At 44.5% G+C, this 25,476-nt stretch overlaps 1 protein-coding gene and 1 non-coding gene across 5 annotated transcripts in view; one reads left to right on the top strand and one right to left on the bottom strand.

Moving 5' to 3' along the window:
* Positions 1 to 25,476, bottom strand: part of Dido1 (death inducer-obliterator 1) — a 53,690-nt gene that overhangs the window by 22,589 nt on the left and 5,625 nt on the right. The window contains exons 1-6 of one of the 4 annotated variants that reach the window (XM_085831634.1): positions 22,503 to 23,047; positions 11,519 to 11,703; positions 8,471 to 9,302; positions 7,135 to 7,456; positions 4,626 to 4,838; positions 3,532 to 3,751 (exon numbers count right to left, since the gene is read on the bottom strand). In XM_085831634.1, the coding sequence (XP_085687760.1) occupies positions 3,532 to 3,751; positions 4,626 to 4,838; positions 7,135 to 7,456; positions 8,471 to 9,300 (1,585 nt within the window). In that variant the 5' untranslated portion in view covers positions 9,301 to 9,302; positions 11,519 to 11,703; positions 22,503 to 23,047. Of the gene's footprint in view, positions 1 to 3,531; positions 3,752 to 4,625; positions 4,839 to 7,134; positions 7,457 to 8,470; positions 9,303 to 11,518; positions 11,704 to 21,697; positions 21,963 to 21,985; positions 22,471 to 22,502; positions 23,048 to 25,476 lie in introns of those variants that run through there. The other 3 variants (XM_085831643.1, XM_085831642.1, XM_085831640.1) reach the window with 3 other exon arrangements.
* LOC115030579 (U6 spliceosomal RNA) lies at positions 18,616 to 18,717 on the top strand. The gene has a single exon (XR_003836151.2). It is a non-coding gene; the product is annotated as a U6 spliceosomal RNA (small nuclear RNA).

The raw sequence follows: 25,476 nt of genomic DNA, 5'->3' as shown, positions 1-25,476 counted from the left end.
AAGGTCATTCAGAGAGGTGAAGGACACAGGGACAGCTATAGGACTGGAGTATTCTTAGGGGCTCACTTTGCAGGTTCAAGTTAATGCTATGATCCAATTTTCTCAACAGTGGGCTTTTAAAAGACTTATAAAAAGCAAGATACCAAAAGAATGTAACCAACAACCTAGTAAGCTTTAGCTCTATGTATATTATTCAACGGCTGCCAAGTTTAACCCCCTCATTATCAATTTTGTCCCCCCCACCAAACTGGGAGGGGCTTGGTTAAGATGTGCAAAGCCGTTCTCCTACCCCCTTTATTGCCACTAACAACTATGAAGACAAATAAACGGCTCATGCAGCTGATAAAACACAGGCCCACCCCTAGCTGTAGGTTTCTAGTACCCGCCACAGGGCGCCTTCATGATCCCATGAAATGTGCTCCTGAAGCCCACACCTCAAGATGCCTGGGAAACCCCATGTTCTCCCTGCTCTACCACCCACCTGGTCGCCTGTGCAGGATGCAGTCACTCCCCAGGTTTGAGTTTGTAGGTGGATAGGGTTTTGCTTTAATTCCCTACAGCCCGATGAAATGTCATGTCAAGATCCATTCAAATACCAGTGTTTTAAGTCACTTGATGAGCCATTTAGTGAGTCCAAAATACTAATTATTGTGATTTTAAGTATAAATACTAAATTTTGTTTCAAAACTCTAATAACCCAAGAATATTTTAGGCAAGTGTTCAGCTCACTACCCTCCCCTGGCAATGGGAGGTGTCAGTGGAAATAAAACACAGAAGGATACAAAAACTGTAACAGCAATATCAGAATCTTTGGAAATTTAAAAAATGACAATTGTTTCTATAAATTAAGGAAACTGTACAGATATTCTAGAAAGAAAAAAAAATATAAATCAGAGGAACAACTGTTTGTGAAATCGAATCACCTGCATGTGGAGGAGTGGTTTCCTGTGCAGGGCAGCATGCTGCCTTGCCTGTATCCACCCAGAGGGCAGCAGCTCAGCTCAGCTCTGCCATGCAGTCTTCTCAGTGTACATGGTGAGCATCCACGCAGAATGTAGAAGTGTTTCCAGCACTGGCTTCACTTTGAGCTTCCCTCCCTCCCCTCCCACGTTGTGTATTCTGCACACAGGCAGTGGGGAGACAGGGCCAGAGTCCTTGGGACACAGTTGCATAGACTGTGTGGTGCCCTCCCACTGTGCAGAGGAAGAAGGATCAAAGGGGACTGGTCCCATTTGGATAGCAAGAGGCAGACAGGAGACACTGCTCCTCGCTGATGACGACACTCTCAATGTTAGGATGATATAATTTATGGGATTGGGGGGGGGGGTCAGAAGAAACTGGTCTAGAAACATGTCCCTGGTGCATGCTGTATTTTGAATGCTGATCATTTTTGAGATGCTGTTATGTTGGGAAGATTAATCAATTGTTAAGTTGTCCTACCCTCCTGCCCTGGAACCCATCAGCTCTACCTCCACTAAGGATTGAGTCAATTGTGAAGGACAAGGTGGGAGAAAGGTCAAAGAACCCTTGAGCATAAGAACTGGTCGCCTTGTTGACCCCCTGGGGGTCTCCCCCTCCCCCTCCTCATGGAAGGGAGACAGAAGACAGTACTCAGATTTTAGGTCCACTATGTTCCATCCTCCTCACCAATCCTCCAGTGCACAGGACTTTTTATGATGCCACACAAGGGATATACTTACCAGGGTCTGAAACTGAAACTAGAGATTTAACTGCTTCTAATGCGAGACCCTGAGTCAGAACTTCAAGTGCTGGTTTTCCATTCTGGGCACACAGATGAAGATGAACTGAGTTGTAATCAATCTTTAGCTCTCAGGGCTATGACTACACTCCCAGGTTTCTATCGTTTATTGTTAGGTCTACAGACACTTAAAGCACTTGAACCCTATACTTGGCAGGTTTTTCCCTATTCTAAGAGGTGGTACTTGGCTCTAAGTCTACTCATTAATTAGTTCACAATGCTGCTGTTGTAGAGCTGCTATAACTGAAAGAACGAACACCAGACCTCTCATCTGCAAACTACTCAACTGCCTAAAGTGCACTAAGGCCTGCCACAATGCAGCAGAGCATGCTAATTTATTGCATTTCTTAGGTCTTTTACATTCCCTTTCCTCCCACTTGCCCTAGAGAAAGGTTCTTACTCTGCAACCACAGCTGGCCTAGAACTCACGATGTTCCTGTCTCAACTTCTCTAATGTTAGTCTAGGCCTACAACACCACGCACAATTGCATTCTCACTTTGTGAACCTACATGCAAAAGATCCTCCCCTAGTTAACTTGCTGAAAGGCTAACAAGAATGTGCCATGTTCATATTATTACAATTCAGGTCTCTTTAACCCTGTGATGCTTTAAAAAAAAAAAAAGAAAGATATAAAATGCACTAATGGGGTGGGGTGTAGATGTCAGTAGCGCTCCAATGCATGAAGTTCTGGGTTTGATCCCCAGCACCACATGCCTGTAATCCCAACGCACAGGAAACAGAGAAGGAAGATCAGCAGTTTCAGTTACCATGGCTAGAACTGCAGCTCAGCTGGTAGACTGCTGGTTCAACACTCTGAGTTCACACCCCACAACATACATCAAGTGTGTGCCTGTAAATTTCAGCATTCTTTACAGGTTGGGGGCAGGAGGACCCCCAGCTTTACAGAAAATTTAAGGCCAGCCTAGGCTATAAGACCCCCTTATCTGGGGCTGAGGGTGGGCAGAAATGGAACAAAACACTATCATGAGAACACAGATGATCACTTGAAACCACTGTACAAAAAGTAAGAAAGGTGTACCTTGTACAGCAGTGAAACAAGAATGGCTCCAAACTTAGTGATCTAATCTTGGGTTTCAAAAGTTTACTCAAACTATAAACACTGATTTGAAATCTGGGGCATCTACGAGTCTGGAAGCTACCACCCACAATTCTCACTTTGATGAGAATATTGCTGTAGGTGTATGGTCAGCATGATTACTCACCATGGGATCTGAGTAGCAAATGACCTTCAAAATTCAAACCTGTTTATGTAGGTGTGTAGTATGTGGAATAGACACAAATTGTCTACCTGTCCTTTCAAAAATGTCCTAACTCATGAAAAATCACTTTTGCTATAGAAGAGCAGTGGTGACCATGTGAAGAAAATAGGTAATGTGGAAAAACTCATGGTTTGTGCTGGGCTGTCCTGTGAGAAACTCATGTCCGTACTGAGCCTGGAGTCTGAACAGTGCACTGATGTTGTACCATCTTGTTGAGAGCAGTTCAAATACTTACCAAGGCCTAAAACTGAAATAAGAAATTGCCTCCAACACGAGGCCTACACAGCTCTTTAGGAACCACCCAGAGAAGCTCCACAGGCTAGGCAGGAACACCTGGGGTCCAGAGGCATCTTGGTATCTGCTTCTGGCTGGCAGTGAGCTGCTGGCTACTATCAGCATCAGAACACCCAGGACTCTGGTCCTAGACAGCCCCAGGCAGCCACCCAGATGATGGGAGGGGCCTGGGAAGCCAGCCTTTGGGTGATACGTACATTTACTCAATAGGGTGGGCGAGAGTGCAGTGGGCTTCTCTGGCTTCTCTGGCTTCACGGCGTTGTAGTTGTGGTCACTTGCCCAGGATGGTGTGCTGCTCTCACAGGCTGCCTCCTTCCCGGGAGTCTCACTCCTGGAAGCCAGCATCACTTTCTTCACTGGGTTTTCCCTTTTCTCTGACGCTAGTCTCTTGTGCACAGAAGAGATTTTAATCCCCACCTGGATAATCAGTGAAATCCCAATTATTAAGGTTTGAAGTGACACTTTTGCTTCAACAACCAATTAAAGACATATACACCTTTTATTTTAGAACCTGAAGACCCTTTAAGCCAAGCTAGATAGAACCATGTGATCTTTTTCATGGCTACAGCCACACATCAAAGAACCCTTAGCATTCTTTGTAACACCTGTGTAATGGGAAGGCTCAGATCTGTCTATAATGTAGCTGAGGCATGAACCAGCCAAGATAAAAGCATGAGCGCCTTCCAGCAAGGCAGTCAGACAAGCTGAAAACAAAGTGAAGGGGGCTGTGTGGGCACAAGGGCCAGTTTGAAGATCCAAAATAACAGTCCTGAAAAATAAAAACTATGTCACTTAGGCTTGGTGGTACAAGACTGTAATCCCAGCTGAGTGGGAGGCTAAGGGAATAAAATTCCAAGTTCAAGAACTGCCTGCACTACAGAATTGCCTTTAAAACAAAAGAAACACTCCCCCCCCCAAAGGGATATGTAAAAATCATAAGACTGTTTGCATGCTAGGCAGGCACTCTATCACTGACTTATCAAGGCACAGAGCCTTGCCTAGAACCTATGTCTGTCTAAATGTCAAGTGCACTTCGCACACAGCTGTGTGATATACATCCTGAAGTCATACTTCTTTTAAAAAGCCACATGGTTGCTTGCTTGTAGTATATTCATGTTAACTAATAATCCCTCAGTGAATAGGGGAAGAGGGAAGGAAAATATGATCTATATTTTCTGACAGCTGCTGTTCCGTGCATTGCTCAAGCAAACAAGACACCAGTCTATGAAGAGTCCTCTTAAACACTTCCTGTTTCAAGTAAGTATCCTGAAGGTGACTGTTGTCAGCTTACCTGAACACTGCATTTTGGAAGACTGAACTTTTCTGGCTTCGTCTTGACCTTTTCCTTGGGTTTTGTTTTTTGTTCTTTACCTGAACTTAGAAATCTCATGGTAGCTGCTGCGTGTTTGAGAATGCAGTCATTACTGCAATACACGGAGTCAGGCTGTGCTACACTGGAACACCCAGGGCCAATGCATTTAGGAGCACCAGGAGCCTCTACGACCTGCAGAACAAGACAGGCAACTTCAGACATCATGTGTGCAGACACTAGTGATCAGTGCTCACTGGTCATTGGTACTGAGACACTAGCAGGAATTTTTATTTGGTTGTTTTTTGAGAGAGGGTCTCACTATGTAATTCTGGCTGCCCAGAAACTTGATATGCAGACCAGGCCAGCCTTGAACTCAAGAGATTTGCCTGCTTCTGCCTCCTCAGTGCTGGGACTAAAGGTGCAAGGTGTACATCACTATGGCTGGCTCTAATAATAGTTTTATATGAATAAAAATGTATTTTTCATTTGTTAGCTGTGCATGATGACATAATCTTTAACACCATTCTAGCACATGGGAAGGGAAGGCAGGAGACTTCCAAAATTCAGGTCAGCCCAGGCTACATGGTAAGACCTATCTTTGTGAACTATACAAACCTATTTTCCTTGACTGCCCTGGCACACAAACTCTGCACATACGGGAACTTCAGATCTATATGCCCTCTAAAACATGTGCAGGTCCCAAATGAGGTAAGGGTAAGAGAGGAGCTAGAAATATGGCTCAGAGGATGCTTTAACAGAAGACCAGTCTGGTTGTTAGAACTCATGTCAGACAGCCCTGTCCTCTGAGGGCATCTACACTTCTGCACACTACTCCTCTAGACACATGTTAAAAATGAGCCACTTTTATTTATGAAAAAAATAGGGCAAAAAATGTAGACTTAGAGTTACAAATTTTCATTAAGATTTCTGTTACATATTGTGTGTGCATGTGTGCGTGCGTGTGCATACACCCGCAGGCTTGCACATGAATAGCTGGTACAGCTGGAGTCAGGACAACTTTCTGGAGTCAGTTCGCTCCTTTTACCATTTGAGATCTGAAGATTAAACTCAGATAATCAGATTTGATGGCCCATGCTATTATACAATGAGCCATCTTGTGAGTCCAGGTAAAAATTCCTTTTTATAACTGTCAAGAAATTGAAATTCCTTTATATGTATGTGTGTCTTGCCTTCATGTCTGTCTGTCCATGCACAGAGGATATCAGACTGCCTGACACTTGAACTACAAATGAAGATGAGAACCATGTGGGCACTATGAATTGAACCTAGTTCCTCTTGAATCTCTGAGCACGTCTCCAGCCCCTCAGAGGGAAATATATATATTGAACTCATACTGCCTTTAGAGGTTGGACTCCACCACCCCTAGCCTTCAAGTAAAAATTCTTAAAAGAGTAAATGTGCCATGCCCTAAGAGAGAAGAGATCCACTGTTAGTTTTGAAGAAAGGCAGCCTGTTTTTTTGTTTGTTGTTTTGTTTTGAGTGGTTTGGAGGGAGATTGCCAAAAGACACAGGATACATACATTTCAGAAAACTAGAGACTGTTTAGCTCTAAGTATATCAGGAAGACTGAACAGAACATATGTCTGACAGTCTGAGAGCTCCCAGTTTTCAGGATAAATATTTAAGATAGTCGCTTTTCTTCTACCAAATCTAAGTTTACACAGAATAAAATTCAGGCAATGTCTAACATACTGACTGGCAATAATAAAGGCATCAAACTGACAACTTCCTCCAGTAAATGGTGCTAGCAGCCACAGTGTGATGTCATTGTCACCTTTTCACCTTGCAGCACAGTGAGAACTAAGACAGTGCCAGTCTAGATTGTAGTTTCCCCAGACTCTCACCTGCTGGAGGTGCTGTGGGGGTTGGGGTCTGAAGTGAAGATGCACTTGGTGGCACCCTCCTGAGAAATGCAACACACCTGTTGACAGCAGGAGAAAGCTCTCCTGAGCAGCAAGACAGCTAGTCTCAGCTCATGGGAAATTTGACCGTTATGGCCCCATGGGATAACATAACTCAAGTAGGAAGAATGAAGAAAACATGAGTACCAGGCATGGAACAACTTAGGCCAGCATGCTAAGTAAGAGCAGAACACAGTGCACCTTTCTCTCAATAACTCTGCCAGCACTCAAAATATGTAACACCAAGAGCGTGTGAAAAGGTAGGTTTTTTTCTTCAAACTCAGTCAATAGTACTGTGGAGAAATGGATTTCCCCCTAAGGGACCATTAGAGCACAGTGCTGCTGGCACTAAGGAGGCTATGACGGAGCAGTCATAATTGACACCAACTGGAGTGGCAAGGTGTACCAGCAGCAGGATGTTCTCTTGCAGGGCGCAGGCCCGTACAGGTAACAGTAACTGCCCAGGAAAGCCCAACAGTCCTAAAGAGAAGGCACCTTCTTAGTATTGCTGTCTTCAGTAGCAGAAAGCCCTACATGTGTGCTTGCCATGGCAGACAGATACTCACAGGCTGGAATATCTTGAGTTTTTTCTTGCCGCTGGGGTTTGCCGCCTTCTCAATCCTACCCTTTATGCCCTGGTCTTCTCCGGACTTCTGCTCTACTGTCCCTATGCTTGTGCAGTCTGTGCCATCAGCACCCACAGGTCTGCACCCAGAGTCCTGCTCATCGGCGGCGCTACCACTTGTCTCATCCTGCACTTGCAAAATGGTGCAATTTGGGCAGATGTAGTCTTCCCCATTCCTTTCCAGGAGCCGCCCTCGGGCCTCAGAAATACCCACACAGTCACCATGGAACCACTCTTCACACCGATCACAGCAGATCATAAACCTAAAATGGGAAGATTATGTGGTCACTGTCCAATAGATCACCAAGTCAAAACTTTTAGCATTCTCTTGTGAACAGCAAGCAAATAAAGTGAAAAGTGAGATCAGAACTAAAAACACCCAAGTGCCCTTGTTAGCAGCACTCCAAATCTGCTTCATCTTTATATATACATGAGCACACTGTAGCTGTCTGTAGACACACCAGAAGAGGGCACTGGATCCCGTTACTGATGGTTTTAAGCAACCACGTGGTTTCTGGGAGTTGAACTCAGGACCCCTGGAAGAACAGCGGTCCATGCTCTTAACTGCTGAGCTATCTCTCCACCCATCTTTCTTCTATTTACTTACTTTTAGAGACAGGTTTTCTCATGTCTTAAACTCCCTACGTAGCCAAAGATGATCTTGAATTTCTGATTCTCTTGCCTCTACTAAAAGCCGATTATAGGCATATACCACCTCTCAACTTTGTGAGACACCCAGGGCTTCATGCATGCTAAGCAAGCACTCTACCCAAGGAACAACATCCTTAGTCTTTCATCTTTTGGCTAGAACACTTTTAAGAGTGAACTAGAGGCTTCAGAGTATCTCCACTCAGCAATAGCAGCAGCAACTTCATCTCCTAACAATGCCACAGAGATGCCCCATCACCACCTGGCATCCAATTCAAAGGACCAGACTAGTTGTAGTTATGTCCTCTAACACTCTTATAGGATCTGTGGGACAACAGATGGTTCTCGCCTATCTACAGTGTCCACCGTTTACACATGGCTTGAGAGGCTGAGGCAGTGAGCTTTTCATCCCCGGCTGGACACACTGAGTGTATAGAACTGACCACACATGGCTGCCATGGTAGAGAGCAGCTCTAGGCAGTCCACGTGCATGCACTCCTTTTGTTTCTTTTTTCAGCTTCATTCATCTTTTCTTAATAAGCCAACTGCTTGTTTGGCATCAAAGCAAATGGCAGTCCTCTCACTGTCTCCATCCCTTGGTTCTCTACCAGCTCCCTCCCTCAACCTACCTGTTGTTGTGAGGCTGGCGGCAGATGCAGTACAGGGCATTGGGGTCGTAAACCTCACACTCAGGCTTTGGTTTGCCCGCTTCCCTGGGGTTTTCCTCTGTATTTCCCTGAGTAGCCTTCCCTTCCAACTGATTTTCTAGGTCATCTGTCTCTGGCTGGGACACTGGTCCCTGACTAGCCTCAGGCTCCTGCTTACAGAGAGGTATGTCCTGCTCGGCACTGCCTATTTGGACACTCCCAGTTTCGGCAGAATCTTCCTCTCTGCGCTTCTTCCTCAGGCGATTCTGACCGCCTCTCAGGGACCTCTCCACAGGTTCTTGCTCTCGCTTTCTCCGAAGGCGGTTCTGAAGTTCCTTCAACGTAAGGCCATCACTGTCACTGTCAGAGGTGTCTTCATCCTCATCACCTCCTTTTGCCTTTTCAGAAGAGGCAGGATGTTCTTTCCCTAAGGAGTCAGATACAGGGCCACTTCTGATCTCAGAACTGCTTTCAACGCTCCCCTCAGAAGCTGTCTCCACATCAGTGACTGTGGAGGATGTGGGCTCACTGGAATCCTCCAAGGACACTGGCACATTCTTTTTCCCTCGGCGCCGAACCGTGGTAAGAAACTCTTCTACCCTCTCAGTACGCTTTGGTTGCCGTCCACTGCGGCGCAGGGAGAGGTTATGCTGCTGTGGTTGCTGCTCACTGGGGTCCACCTCCGTGTCTCCTGCACCCTCACGTTTGGCAATCGTGGTTCTTCGAAAACCCCAGGTTTTCCTGAACTCCTTACTGGTGGGTTTGATAGCCTTGGGTGCTTCCTCATTGCTCAGGTGCCCTTTATCATCCATACCTAATGACAAAAGGCAATCACATGTGACTAACAACCTACCACAGCACCATACCATGTGGTCTTGGAATGCACACCAGGGGCACTGAGTGGGTGCCCTTACAAAGGGTTACGGTAAGATAGGGTTTCTGACAGGAGCAGAGCGGCACATGAGCTAGATGCTTCTTCTGACCACTGTGTTCTATGCTGTCTGGGAGACGATGTGAGCTAACTAAGAAGAGACTCTAAGTTACTCAGTGTATGTTCTGCAGAAAATCATCCAGTCAAGAATAAACATATGCAAAATGGGTAGGAAACTATGACATGAGGGCAGTCCAGCAGCATAAAAACACATTCAGACAGTGAGGCCAACAGACAAGCGAGTGGTGCTAAGCCACACAATTCTTACGGCATTGTGTAGAGTCAAGCTGTCCATGACCACCAGGGAGCAAGGGCACATGATGTGTGCCACCTCTGGGCCTGCCCCACAGGAAGTCTGGCCAAGCGTGTCCGGGGCTCTGGTGCTGCCTTTTGTATTCTCGTCCAAAGCCTGGACTGGGAGACTGTGTTCCACACTGAGCCAACTGAGCATGGAGTCCTACTGTGGACACCAAGTAAAAAGAACAGCTGCCAGACTCCTGGAGATAGCTGACTCCACTGCATTGATCTAAACAACAGCTTCAAGGCATATTACCATCCAAGTGTGCCCATGTCTCTGTTTCCCTAGGGTCTTGCTACTATTATAGGGCAAAGGTCAGCTTTAGAATTGTAGCGATCCTTATTATGCCTTAGCATCCCAAGCACCGAGATTTACAAGGACCACCACACCCACATCTTTCACTTTCTTTTTAAAAGATGAAATCTTCATTCTTGTTCAAAACTGGAAAGAGAGTATACCTTGAGAATTCTTTTCCTGGCTGTCCAGGCTTTAATTGCATTTAAATGCTAGTAATGGACGAGTTTACTGCATGTTCCATTTTAGGAGGAAACTGGCATAAAAACAAAAACCCTAAAAACACAAAACACAGAAAACTGACAATTCTCAGTACCCTAAATACTGATTTTTCTCCTAACAGTTCAGTAAATAACTGTCACTCAGCTACAGAGCCTGAGCCTGCCTAGCACTTATCCACCTACCACCCTGTAACCTTGGTCTTCAGGTCATCTGAAGCTGCTGAGACAAGAACCACTTCCTTGGTCACCTCCTCTCCAATGGTAAGAGAGAGAATCCAACCAACTGAGGTACCAACAGTGGTTCTTGAGTCACAGTGCAACTAACTCCTCAGACTGCCTGGACAGACAGACCAAGGACAGACACAATGGCCTAGAGCTCATGAAGCTGAGGTTTGCTCCATTTTCTTTTCTTTATTGTTTTAGAGACAGGATCCCACCCTGTAATTGACTGGCCTAGAACTTGTTATATAGACTAGGCTGGCCAGAACTCAGATCTGCCTGCCTCTGCCTTCCACTGCTGGGATTAAAGGTATCACCACCATTCCCACCTGGTGTGTTCCTTTAAACACACACGGCTGGGGCTGGAGAGATGTTCATCAATTAAAAACACTGACTGATCTCTAGGATCTGGGCTTGCTTGGTTCCCAGCACTCATAGAGAGCCAACAGCTATCACTCCTGCCTCAGTCTCTCTGTGTTCTATGGGTACTGCATACACATGATGTAGTCATGTATGCAGGTAAAATGTCCGCACACATGTTAAAATTTTTAAAAAGAAAATAAATACAACAGCTGAGAAAATATCAAACTGTAACTACTATAACAGCGTCTTCATTTTAGTTAGAAAATTTGCTGTTTTGGCAAAACAAGTTTTGTACCACAACAATGTTTTTAAATTAAGCTCCCATTTTACCACTGAGCCATACTCTAGACACAGGCTGCAGCAAGACAGCTACAGCCTAATTTCAGGCAATATTGTATCTCTACTCAAGGGTACAGCCTGGGGGGCCACACTACCCAGCCTTCCTGGCAATTATTCCACACCCAGAACTCAAGAGGCAAGGCCACATTTCCTCTACAAAGTTGTTTTCTCATTAGACAGAAACTATTACATACTTCAAGATATATACACTGATTAAATAGCTAAAGTAAAAAAGAAAAATGAGTTAACATTTTTAACAATGGTCATTCATTTAAAAAAGCTATGCTAAATTCTGATACTTTAGATTATTAAAAATAAATATAAGTGTTACATTATACTCACTTCTTTATACAAATGCCACTTACCTGTCCCAAAACTGAAAGCTTGGAAACCTTTGGCTGAAAATCCTACATAAAATTATAGACCTGGGGCCAGGTCAAGCAGACTGCCAAGCCTCACCCCACTGTTGTCAGTCACAGTTCATCAATGAGAAGATTCCGGAGCTTCGAACAACCAAAGGGACAGTGGGGACTGCCTCTTAACCAAGCTCCTGTAGGGAAGGAAAAACATAATACAGATCTTAAGCAACTGTGACTAAACCATACGCCAACAAGAAAAAGCAAATTCTACTCAATCTATTCTCAGAGTGACCTAGAAAGCTGTCTGGGAGTAGAGAGGCAGTGGCACGAGTGCCCTCTCAGGTGCCAGGCAGGCAGATGCACAGGGGAGGCAGAGGAGAAGGGGCAACAGCTGCTTCTGTAGTCAGTAAGAACCTATCATGAAGCAGACCTAGCACACAGACACCCAACAGTGAGTGGAGAAACACAAAAAGTGGAAAGGTTGAATAACAAAATTATGTAATTTTTAAAAAATCTTAGTAGTGTAGAAGTATCATAAGTTAATTTAAAATCTAAGAAATTTAGAGAATTTATATTCACTAAACATCAATATGATGTGGTTATTTATGTATATTTGAGAGCCAGGCATGGTGGCACATTATTTGTAATCCCAGTGCTCAGAGGCTGAAGCAGGCAGAAGCTGAGGATGAGGCCAGTCTGGGCTACACAAGGAGACTCTGTCTCAATCATATATAAATTTCACCCACTCTTCCTGGTAAGGTCCTAACTAATGACACTGTTCCCAGGCCATATTTCAAAAAGGCAAACATCTTCTGTGCTCCCACAAGAAACAAAAACCAAACAAATCCAACAAGCCTCTTCCTCTTTAGGATAATCACAATCTAACACCCTCTCCAGATGTCTTTGTTTCAAGCCAGGGCTTTTAAACCACAAGGGCCAGAGCCAGCAATTCTGAGCAGAACCCACCTCTTACTTCCTCTCTCTGCTCGGCTCCAACTGCCTTCCAGCTAACTGTGGTCTCCCTAGTAACCCAAGACAAAGGGTGAACATTCCATGTATCCTTAAAGTGACAAAGACCTTTTTAGACCTTATGTCTACTAATGTCACCTCCACAAGGGGGTCATTCTAGTTTCTATCACATGGAAAGCTAGCCACCTAAAGACAATTTCAAGAGTTCAGAAACTATTGGCTGGGCCGGGCCACAGGAACTGGGTTGGATCTATATAACACTTAAGAAACTAAATAGACAGCAAGCCAGTAAATTAGAAATTACTTGGAAAAGTAAATGGGGCACAAACAAACACCTACCTATTAAGAAACAAAAAACAAGCAATAACCTCAGGAATGAAAATCATTTAAAAAAAAAATCACCTTATAGAAACTGGAACGTTGACTCAGCAATTAAGAGCACAATGTTGCTCTTGCAGAGGACCTGGGTTTGGTCCCCGGCACCCCACATGCCATCCATAATTCCAGTTTCAGGATATCCTCAGGAAATATAACACCCTCATCTGACCTCTGCAGGCAACAGGCACATATGTGATACAGCAACATACATGCAGGCAAAACACTCATACATAAAATAAAATAACCTAGAAAAAAACCCCAATTTTTAAAAGATTCAATTTATAGATGGGAATGTAGCTCACTAGTAGTGTCTAACTAGCATGGATTGAATCCCCAACACCGAAGTGAAAAATACACGTTAACCTGAAAAATGAACATGTTTCTAAGGATTTGGAATAGTCTTGAATATTATTAAGTAAAAATGCAGTTATTTCTTCTAAGTAGAATGAGACAGAAGACATCTGTAAAAGATTTTCTGTATTTGCAAAATTTTTCATAACTCTGCCAATGCAAAAACTAATAAGAATCCAGTGTCTATGAAAACAAAAGTACAAAGTAAAACATATGCATAAGGTGTAAGTCAAGTGCAGTGTGTGGCCTGGCACCATGGCTGGCACCTGTCTGGCACGCATGAGGCCCTGGGTGCCAAGCCTAGCACCAGTAAAGAGTAAGTTAAAAGAATACTTTTTTGTTTGGTTGGTTGGTTTTTTCCAAGACCGAGTTTCTCTCTATAGCCCTGGCTGTCCTGGAACTCACACTGCAGACCAGGCTGGCCTCGAACTCAGAAATCCGCCTGCCTCTGCCTCCCAAATGCTGAGATTAAAGGCATGCACCACCACTGCCCGGCTGAAATTATGTTACATTTCTAACCCAAATTAGTATGTCATTATACAGCACAGTTCATACAAAAAGTGGTCATGAAATTACAATCATGTAATATTAATTATCAACTCCCTAAAGAAGAAAAAAGTGGCCATTTCAGAGTGTACCGAGGTAATGATTAACTTTCTGCATTTCTAAGAGTATCTTTCTGCAAGATCTCTTGTCAGTCTCTGGACAGGATCTGATTATAGTCCAAGTTTACGTGGAGCTCGTGGCAATCTTACTGCCTTTCGCCCCTTCTGAATGTTGGAATTAAAGGTGTAAGTCACTGCACTAGACAGTATAAAAGGTAGTTTTCCCCTCCTCTCAATAAAAATCCATTAATTCCTATTAACCAGAAGTCCAGACTGTATAATGAAATCTCAGTATTAAAATCTTATGCAGGGTCTTGAAGGATGGCTCAGTGGGTAAGAGCACTTGCTTTGTAAGCATGAGGACCCAAGTTCAAATCCCTAGCACCCATATTAAAGCTTGGCTGTGGTAACCTCAACATTGGAGAACTCCAAAAGGCAGGCCCTGAGCACTGGATGGCCATAAACAGTTTGCCTATCCCGAGCCTTTAGTTCAGAGATCCTGTCTCAAGGAAGTAATGTAGAAAGCAATAAAAGAGAAAGACATAGAATGTCAGCACACAGGTGTGCACATTCACATGCACATATCACAGACATACAACACACACAGCTTAAAGCCAAGTGCGAGGATACACTCGTATAACCTAAATACTCAGGAAGCAGAGACAGGAGCGCAGGAAATCCAATCAACAACCTAGGCTACACTAATGAGGTTCTTGTCTCCAAAAAAAAAAAGAGCTACTATTTCTCAAAGACAATGACAACTACATGCTTAAGAGTGACATCAGAGCTGTGGACACTTTGCCCCTTCTTAGAATTGGGAACAAAACACCCATGGAAGGAGTTATAGAGACACAGTTTGGAGCTGAGACAAAAGGATGGACCATCTAGAGACTGCCATATCTGGGGATCCATCCCATAATCAGCCTCCAAACGCTGACATCATTGCATACACTAGCAAGATTTTGCTGAAAGGACCCAGATATAACTGTCTCTTGTGAGACTATGCCGGGGCCTAGCAAACACAGAAGTGGATGCCCACAGTCAGCTATTGGATGTATCACAGGGCCCCCAGGAGGAGCTAGAGAAATTACCCAAGGAGCTAAAGGGATCTGCAACCCTATAGGTGGAACAACAATATGAACTACCCAGTACCCCCCGGAGCTCGTGTCTCTAGCTGCATATGTAACAGAAGATGGCCTAGTCGGCCATCAGAGGCCCATTGGTCGTGCAAACTTTATCTGCCTCAGTACAGGGGAACGCCAGGGCCAAGAAGTGGGGGTGGGTGGGTGGGGGACTTTTGGGATAGCATTGGAAATGTAAATGAAATATTTACCTAATTAAAAAAAAAAAAAAAAAGAGTGACATCAGAAACAGAGTGTATGGCTAACCAGCATTCTTAGGTGGTAGCTTTCAAAGCTTAAATGAAATAAATACCTAATTAAAAAAAAAAATAGAGTGACATCAGAAACAGGGTGTATGGCTAACCAGCATTCTTAGGTGGTAGCTTTCAAAGCTTTTAGTCCAGGCAAAATACACTCTGAAGACCCCATAAGATTTTTGTTTATGAGAAATGTATCTACTGCTATTTCTGAAAAGTCAATTTCTAAAAGTCTACTGCACTTAACATTACTTTTTGTTATTTTGAAAACCACACAAGGGGCTGGTGAGATGGCTCAGTGGGTAAGAGCACCCGACTGCTCTTCCGAAGGTCCAGAGTTTAAATCCCAGCAACCACATGGTGGCTCACAACCATCCACATCGAGATCTGGCGCCCTCTTCTGGAGTGTCTGAAGACAGCTACAGTGTACTTATATATAATAAATAAATAAATCTTAAAAAAAAAAAAAAAGAAAACCACACAAGTTTTAAAAGTGGTAATTAATATATATATATATATATATATGCAGCTCTCTGGCTTAAGACAGTAGGATTTCCAAACATGCTTCTGCTTTGTATGGTTTCTAGTGACTTGTATGAAGAAAGTCCCTGTCTTACAGAGGCATGCCATTCTTTTTACATAACTGTGGCTGCTGTTTGGAAACTGCATCAAATCAGCAGCAGCATTCAGCATTCTCAGCATTCAGCATGCTGTGGACAATAAAGACCAGCCAGACTCTCACTTCCCTGCACTAACCCCCTGGCCTGTCTGGCACTGTCAATCTTGTCCCCATCTGCATTTTCTGACCACATGCACATGAGTCACTTAGAAAGAAAGCACCAGACTCACAGAACTTCAGGCAGAGTTAGTCAAGAAAGGCTTGTAACAGCTTGGATTGACTCAGAAACATTTGATTATTGGAAAGCTATCAAGCTCACAATGATAGATACAAGTTTCCAAAGTTCTGATTTTCTATTGAAAGTGAAATTTTTATGTTAAGCAAGAAACCTCAGATGCTTTTCTTGGGACTCTCATCATTTATATTAGAGAGTGTATGTGCCACACACTGAGCCTGACAGCCAAAGTGCCTGCTCATTCAAGGAGCCATTCCACAAGATGTGCAAGTGCCAACTCATAGGAAAGTGACACAGGTGTGCATGTGAGGGCTAAGCCTAATAGAAGTGGCATGTACATCTTGTTCAAGGATTTTACATTTCTTTAAACTATACCTATTTTTTTTTCTCTCTGTGTGTGTCTATGTCTCTGCTATGAGTAGATGTGTAGGTAAGAGAGCAATGGACGTTCAACCACTTTTACCACATAGGTTTGAGGTATCAAACTCAGCAAACACCCTTACACATGACACAGAGTCATCTTCCCGGGTTCCAAAGACATTCTAAAGGGTAATGTATATTTTACAAACCCAGCCCACAGTGGGAACACAGGGTTCCTTATATATGGATACAAAAATCAGTTGTCAGGAAAATTTGTCAGGCTGGTCTATATTTCAGAGTTTTGGCCTCTCAGCTCCAAGGGAGGTTTTTCCAGGCATTCCACAGAAGTCTACTGAGTGTACTTGTACTTTGTCTCCAGCATTTCTACTTAGGATAGCACTAGGAGTTGCAGGACAGTCAATGGCAGCATCTATGGTGCACCATCTTTCATCCCAGGTGCTCTAGAATGACCTCCAAATTCTTTCCCATTTCCTGCCTCAGCTAAAAGCATTATTAGCAATGCAGAAGAGAATCTGGGTAAAACCTACTTTCCCCAAATGTTAAAAAAATCACTTTTAAAAAATAGCAGTGGCACACGACCTTATACCCAGTCTAATCTGAAGATTCAAGTATCACCATTCTAACTGCTATCCACCTAAAGATGTCTGTAGCAACAGCCACAAAACTAACTTCTTAGGTAGTTAGTTCTTAGTATGAGCTATTCTGAACTGTGACAGATGGCCACAGTGAAACTCCTACAAGCATGCCATAGCAATTCCAGAAAAACAGTCATGACTCGTAATACCCAAGTGCACATGTACATTTTCCCCTATTCATGAAACATGTTTTTTAAAACTTTAGTTTTCCCTGAACGGGTTCTCATGTAAGGATGAGCTTGACCTGAGTGCTGGGATGCTAGAATGACAGGCATACCTTACCTGACACAAGCAATGGTGGGGAAAAAGCCTAGGGCCTGAGAACTCTACTGACTGGAACAAGAGTTACAGCCTCCAGTGCCCCCAAAGCTAATTTTGAAGCAATTCTAACTTGTTAGAAATTATATCCAGTATTGTAATACAGATTGTTTGACCCTAACTCAGACTATTACTTCTGACAGGTTAGGTCAGTTTATCATTATTTATACTTTCTATTAAACATCTTCTGTTAAGTGAAAGGGACTGAGCTAACACTGTTTATGAAAAATGAAAATGCATCAAGAAAAGGCTCTTTTACAACTCAGTCTTAATTCCCACACAGTAAATTAAGTTTATATAAAATTCAGCTTCTTCAGAAATGAGAAGCTTCCTCTCCTGACCTCAGTGGGAGCAGCTTGCTGTCCATGTGACCCTTACCCAGCAGGCTCTAATGCCTGGCTCTTGTCATTGAGCCCTAAGATCTTCATCGGCAAAACCTGTCTATCACACATGCTGATGTGTGAGAGATAAGAAGTCCAGTTTTCATTTCTCTCAATGTCTACTGCTCAGCAAAACAAATGCTATTTACCAAATCACAATGTTATTAAATCATTCTGGCCAGGTCAAAAAAAACTGAAGAAAAGAAACATGAGGAAATCATAAAAATAAATAAATACATACCTCACATGAGAGCCGGGCATGGTGGCGCACGCCTTTAATCCCAGCACTTGGGAGGCAGAGGCAGGCAGATTTCTGAGTTTCCAGCCTGGTCTACAAAGTGAGTTCCAGGACAGGCAGGGCTACACAGAGAAACCCTGTCTCGGAGAGAAAAACAAAACAAAAACAAAACCTCACAGGACAAAAAGCAGCACTGTCAAGAGAAAAACCACTGTCACAACTGATGTTCCAGCCAGGCCTCCAAGTGTCTCTGTATCCTAAATTCTTTTCCTTCTAGTTAAAAGGTACAGGCTTTTAAGTTTGGTACCAATGCAGGGAAGAAATTTAAAGTTTACTGGTGGCCAGGTACTAGAAACCATGTAAGACTAGCCTTGTTTGGAGTAGAACATCAAGTCTGTCTGTCTATCTGTCTGTCTCTGTCTCTCTCTCTCTCTCTCTCTTGGTTTTTCGAGACAGGGTTTCTCTGTGTAGCCCTGGCTGTCCTGGAACTCACTTTGTAGACCAGGCTGGCCTCCAACTCAGAAATCCACCTGTCTTTGCCTCCCAAGTGCTGGGATTAAAGGTGTGCGCCACCACTGCCCAGCGAACATCAAATCTCTTAAAGCAGCTACCTGTGCTTGCTTCGGCAACACATACTAAAATTGGAACGATACAGAGAAGATTAGCATGGCCCCTGCACAAGGATGACATGCAAATTCATGAAGTGTTCCATATTTAAAAAAAAAAAAAAAAAAAAGCAGTTACCTAAGTGGAGTGGGTTCCCCTCCTGTCCCTGTGTATGGGGAACTGCTGCTCTTAAGGTCAGCAACAGAGCATCACATTATATACTGACCAGGAAACCAGGCATCCAAACTGTGTGCCTAGGCTGACTATGGCTTGGAGGGTCCTTTTTAGTGTTTCCAGGACAATCCTGCAAGCAAAGGATATGGGATTCCTGGGATGTAGAGCTCATATTTATTTCCATATTTATGCTCCAGATTATGTCAGCATTACTATCTTAAGTCCCACTGTGTACAATGAAAGCATATTACATACTAAAGTACAATCCTGTTGCCTGCCCTCTGTAGATACCTTCAGCTAACTGTGCCACTGTCCTAAGCATCATGGCAATGGCAGATCCTAACACACATCTGAGGAGTATAGATTGAATGAAATAGTACCCATGTCACTAAATCATTTGTTCTATACCTTTCCTCAAAGGCAAGAAACTGATCAAGCCAATAAAAATAGTTCAAAGATAGCATCTCATAGTATAAAGGTGTTATTCTAGGTGTTTAAAGTCAAATATTCTTTCCAACTCATTTCAACAAAAACAGCAATCTTTTTTGGGGGGTGGGTTGGGGGAAGAGTAATATAAAGACAGGGTTTCTCTGTGTAGCCTTGGCCATCCTGGAACTCATAGATCCACCTACCTCTGCCTCCCAAGTGCTGGGACTAAAGGCATGTGCCATCATGCCCGGCAATAAGAACACTCAAGGCCATGCCTCGTGGTGCTTGTTATTAATCCCAGCACTCAGGAGGCAGAGGCAGGCTAGTCTGGTCAACATAGTACCTAACGGGACAGCCAGAGACACAGCAAGACCTTGTTTAAAAAAACACCAAAAACAGAACGAGCACTTCCAATTGTTACTAACAGTAAATGGTAAAAATGGATAGTTTGACAGAGCTGTCTGCACAGCACTAAGGTATCAGATGCCCCTTGACTGTCACTGGAAAGTCACTCTTTTAGAGGCTAACCTATAGTGATGTGACACTTGAAGCAGAAACATGTGGAAGAAAACAGTCATTGTGGAATAAACAGATGTACAAAAGCATAAATGTTATTTTTTTCATTAAGTTGTCTTAGACTTTGAAAATGTTTCTGTTAACATAAGGGCACATGAGTTCAACTGAAAGTGTTCTACAGTGAGTAAACAGCTTAAATGTATCGGCTGTAAAATCAAACAGTCAGTACTCATAAAGGCTCTTCAGTGTCACCAGGAACTTTTTAGTATAAAGACCCTGGAGTTTGGTTTGGGGACTGAGCACAGAGCTTTCACAACTGCTGTCTGTCTGTCTGTCTGTATAAAGCACCCTTTCTATCTAGCTAAGATTCACAAGGGCCCTAAGTAGACCCAATTGGATCCCATCCCTTCCCTCCTAATTCAGCCATTACTCTGAGGAGGCTGTAAAGCTTGCTACCTAAGTTCAGGCCAAAGCCCAAGAGGCTCCCGAAACTCAAGTAAGGAGCTGTGTTTCAACTGCAGCCTTCCTTTCCTTCTCTAAGATTCGTAGGAGACAATACATGGGTCCCCGTCCCCCCCCCCCCCCGTCCTTTGGTGGGTGGGGAAGGGTAGGATAATGAAGTCCAACACTGAATTCTAGCAGGGCTTCCTGTATTGTCTATTGCAGCTCAGCTGAACTCTATTTCAAGCCAGTTAGAGCAACAACACCCAGTACTTCCTAGACATTAACACAAATTTAAACAAGCAACAAGAAGGCTACTTCAGACCCAAACATATGCTTTTAAATTACAATTTAACAAATCCTGACAGTGCCTACCAAGCTTCTCAGGGGAAGGCTGTCTGGATATAGGCTCCTAATTCCTGCTCCTGTTTCAATAAACAGCACTTTCTATCTCTAACAGTCAGACAATATCTAAGAATAAACTATATAAACACAAGCATAGAATTATTCATTTTTAAATTGTCTGCCACCTGTGTGCAAGGTGCCCATAGTTGCCAGTAGGCATGGGATTTCCCAAAGCTGGAGTTAGACATGGTTGTCAGCCCTCAGGTGATAGACACTTGAACCAAGCTCTGGTTCTGTAGAAGAGAAACAGGGACGCCTAACAGCTGAGCCATCTTTCCAACCTTCAGAATTATTCTTTTGTTTTGTTTTGTTTTGTTCTTTCGAGACAGGGTTTCTCTGTGTAGTCCTGGCTGTCCTGGAACTCACTCTGTAGACCAGGCTGGCCTCCAACTCAGAAATCCACCTGCCTCTGCCTCCCAAGTGCTGGGATTAAAGGCGTGTGCTACCACTGCCCAGCCAGAATTAGTCTTTAAAACTATGTAAATTGCCCACTCACATTCCCTTATGAACATCTCAAAATGACAAGAAAATAAACTAAAGCCTTGTCAACATGTTCTGTCTCACAGGCGAGCCTGCACACTCAGAACAAATGAGCACAACTCAGACTTTGGGCTTTGACCTCCTCTTTCCAAAGAGCTCACTATCACTGGCTGCAAATCACACAACCTTTGTAACAGAATCAACACAAAACCTCAGAGAGTACTGGGTTTCTGCAAAGGACCCAGTCATTGAAGACTTAAAGGAGACTCCACTCAGCAACAATTTCTTAGTTGGGGCTTGAGCGTAAGAAACAGATTCTACAACATGGATCACTATGTAGGGATCTAAGTGCAACATGAAACAGTCAAATCTTTGCTCTTCTGGGGTTAAACCGAAGTCACCTAGTATTGAAAGGACAGATGTGTAACATGGTAAAACATGCTGTGCTGACAGAAGTGTACGGCCTGGCACTGTACTCATATGCTGAAGAGAAATCATTACTTGAGGTGCTCAGCACTGACTGAATTAAGACTCTTTAGCCTATTAAGACAATACCTACCAGAGGTACAGAAAGCTTTTCTGACAATAGAAAACTTCTGCGAACGACAAAAGGCAGGAAGACATCCCACCTCGCCTTCAAGACCTACCTGAGCTCTCCTCAGGTCCCCTAGCACACGTTCTCAGCAAGCTATTATGATGCTACACATGCACTGGGTGGCAGGAGGAAAGTGCTTGTCATGAGTGCTGGCAGGGGTCATCAATTACACAATCTTTTTTGTGTGCTGTTTATCATCCTTACACAACTGAGTTTGTCTGACAAGTGTAACAAGGAGCATCCTCTTGTGGAAAATCAAATATACACAACATTCCCAATCAAACCCAGGGCCTCTTACTCAAGAGTCACTGTTGAGATCAATCTACATTAACATACACACCTGGCCACCAACATTGGCAAGAGGCAATGAGAGCCCAGGCAACGCCCAGGCCCTACACAGGGCTGAGGCTGGATCTTCCCCGAAGTCCCCCATGAGATATCTGCTCGTACACCCGCAAAATCGCGCCCAGTCCCAGTCACGTCGTACCACGAATGCCCTACCGCAAGTGTCGAGGACCTGCGGTCGCGGGAGGCTGGGCCCCTAACTCCGACTCAAGAATCAAGGGATCCACAGCCTCCCAGACCCAGACCCAGACCATCTTGGACTACACAAGACAACCGGTGATTTCGGCAGAAACCAGACGCAGACCGCCCGCCCGGCCTCGCGCACTCCACCGCGATCCCTCAGCCCGGGGCCGGAAAGGGCCCCGCGGGCCGCGACGCCATTTTCTCGGAGCCATTGGCTCCGCTCGCTGGAACTAGCCTGCCGGCATGGCGCCACTCCACCTTGTCCCGAGTCCAAGTGCCGTTCGGGTCCATACGGCTCCCGCCCTCCTTCACTGTACAGTGCCACTTACCCCGGCCGCCGGGATCCCGCAGCCATTTCCAGAGCTACCACGGATATAGAGCAGAGACCAGTGAGACTACCGTCCTAGAGTGGTAGGCCGCGCGGCAAGCGGAAGAAATCGACCGGCCACCGAGCTACGGCGAGGCTAGAGCGGCTGTGCCGCCCTTCTTGCACGCATGCGCCACCCGGGTTCCCCGGAGCGCCAGCCTCGTCGGCCGGGCACGCTTGACAGATTCCCGCGTCCCAAACCAAGGGGCTAAGCTGGGAGCCAAAGCCACTAAAAGGTTCCTCCTTGGAACAGCACCCGGCCCAGCATTCCAAAAGCTTTAGAAACTGTAGACACAGCAGGGACTGGTGCTTCGGAATAAACCAGCACTGGATTCCGGTGGGAAGGAGCCAGGAAAACCTCAAAGCCCTGCAGCTCTCGCCTATGGCAGGGCGTGTACGTAGCCGGGAGGGGCGCCCGCCCTACAGGGACTCACTCCCTCAGACTATCCTTTACTCCGTGCTTGAAACATCCTTGCCCCGTCCATTTCTTCCTAAACATGGACCAGGAGTCAGGAGCCAAAGTCCAGGCATTCGTGCCTACAAGGGCCCCACCCCCAGTCCCCTCACGAAGGCATTTAAGAATTTCCCCCCTAGCGCTAACTACAGTGACATTCCTTCACTGTCCCCCATATTACTTAAGGAAACCAGAAAGAGGTCGCACCGTGAACACTAGCCACATTGCTCTGAGGGCAGTTAATGCCGGGGTAGACGCTCAGCTTTGCCCCATACAACCAGCTTATTTATGTATGCACACAGACACATCGCTAGGAAACCATTCTTCTGGACTCTTAACTTTGGCTTCCTGGAACAAACATGTGCTCCGGTCTAGTAAGGCCTCTCTCACATTGTAGAGGCCTCTAATGCTCCATTCAGAAACCCAGGTCTTGAGTAGTTTTCTTTCTAACATTTCCAAAGATTACATGACAGCTCATGGGGCTTCCAGTACAGTAGAAAGCTGCTTCTGCTTCCCTTGGTGAGATCCTTCAATACCACCTTTCAGATTCTTGTCAAGGAGGGGCCTACCCTGATTACTCAACTCTGCCCTTGAGATAAGTTCCCAGCATCCACAAGCAGACAAACAACTCCAGTACTGGGGATCCAGTGCCCTCTTCTGGCCTCCTCAGGCACCAGGCACCCACTGCATGTACACATACATAAAAGCAGACCATTCATACACATTAAATAAACATTTTTAAATATAAAAAACTAAAACCCAACATTTAACTTACAGTTCATTTTATTATGTGCAGTGCTGGAGATGGAACCCAGAGCCACCTAGGCATGGAGTAATCTGTAACAGCTAACTTTGGATAAAATGCATTTACTTGCACAGCACTGAAGAATCCGATAACAAATCACCACCTGCTTTGCACGGAGGGCAATAGAGTAAAGCACCAGTCTTCAATTTCACTTTAAAAACAGCAGGGTCCAATTTGCAGCAGATCTTTATCTGGCAGTGCTACATCCATACACAGCTGAGACCCAACACCAACCATCACAATACAGAGAGCACAAGGTACGGGCAGCACAGTAAAAAGCCAAAAAAAAACCCCCAGCAATTTACAGACTTTGTAACCAGGTGTAGTGACCTCTGTATTACAAGCACTGAGGATGCTGAGGCAGGAAGATTTTGAGTTCCAGGACAGCTTTGGCTACAGAGTGAAATACTGTCTTAGAACAAATCAAAAACAAACAAACAAAACCAACAAATAAAAACCAATCAAGACAGCCAGGGAAACACCATGAGATGTCTCAAAGGAAAAAATAAAAAATAAAGAGTGCACATGTGTCACAAACTGAAGAGTCGACAGAAGAACAGAATCTGTGCCAACCTGCCTATAGAAAGTGAGAGGTTGGGGCTGGAGAGATGGCTCAGCAGTTAAGAGAACTGGCTGCTCTTCCAGAGGTCCTGAGTTCAATTCCCAGCAACCACAACAATCTGTAATGGGATCTGATGACTTCTTCTGGTGTTCACGGAGATTTAGAAAAAAAGTCAATGACCTTTCTTTTTTCCCCAGTTTATTTTCTGCCTGCATGTATGAATGTGCACCATGTGTTATGCCTAGGACCCCACATGAGTCAGAAAAGAGTGTCAGATCCCCTGGAATTGGAGTTGGGAGATTGTGAGCCACCTTGTGGGAGCTGATAGTTGAACTTGAGTCTTCTACAACAAGGACTCTTACCAGTGTGATACCCCTACAACCAAGGGGTTTATAGGAAAAGGGGAAGTGATACAAAAATCACCTCCTTCCAACAGAGAAAACTATTTGAGTAAATGTGTAGTTGTTTTGTAGCTCTCTTCAACAGAAGCCAAGGACTCCAGAATTCAAGGGTTTACATTTTTTTTCCTTTTAAGAGTAAAAGAAAGCATCCATGGAAACAATGTAGTTCTAGCCAAGCCTTTAATCCCAGAACTAGGAAAGCAGCAGGCTGGTCTCTGTGGTTCCAGGACAGCTTGGTCTGTCAGCTGAATGAGACCCAGCCTCAAGGGGGCAAAAGTTATTCTGCGAAACATAGCAGGCATCCTGGTACCTGATTATTTACCTAAAGGAAGCATTTTGTATTTTATCCTCAGAATGCTTTTCCCTTTTATAAAACTCGGTGATATTTTACTATTTGTTTATTCAATGCTGAGGACTGAATCCACTATGGATGTGTCTGCTAGGCTCTACCACTGAGCTCCCATTTCAGCCCCTGGATAATGTTCTCTCAATTTTTATTAATGTGAATACATCGACATTACCAAGGCAGGTGTGATGAGTCTTTTCTCCCCTTCCACCTTTGCACGAGTTCCCAGGGTCTGATACAGCATCAGGCCATCGTGCAGCGAACACACACACTCCTTACCCGCTGAGCTATCTCACCTACCAGTTCTTTCGCCCATAAACTTTTAGTTCTCTCTCTAGAGAACTGCTACCCACCCCCACCCCCACCCT

This window comes from Mus caroli, unplaced genomic scaffold (assembly GCF_978045245.1).
Source record: "Mus caroli unplaced genomic scaffold, Mus_caroli_1 scaffold_2, whole genome shotgun sequence".
NCBI lineage: Eukaryota > Metazoa > Chordata > Mammalia > Rodentia > Muridae > Mus > Mus caroli.
The sequence above is the reverse complement of the archived record's forward strand: the minus strand, read 5'-3'. Positions and strand labels throughout refer to the sequence as shown.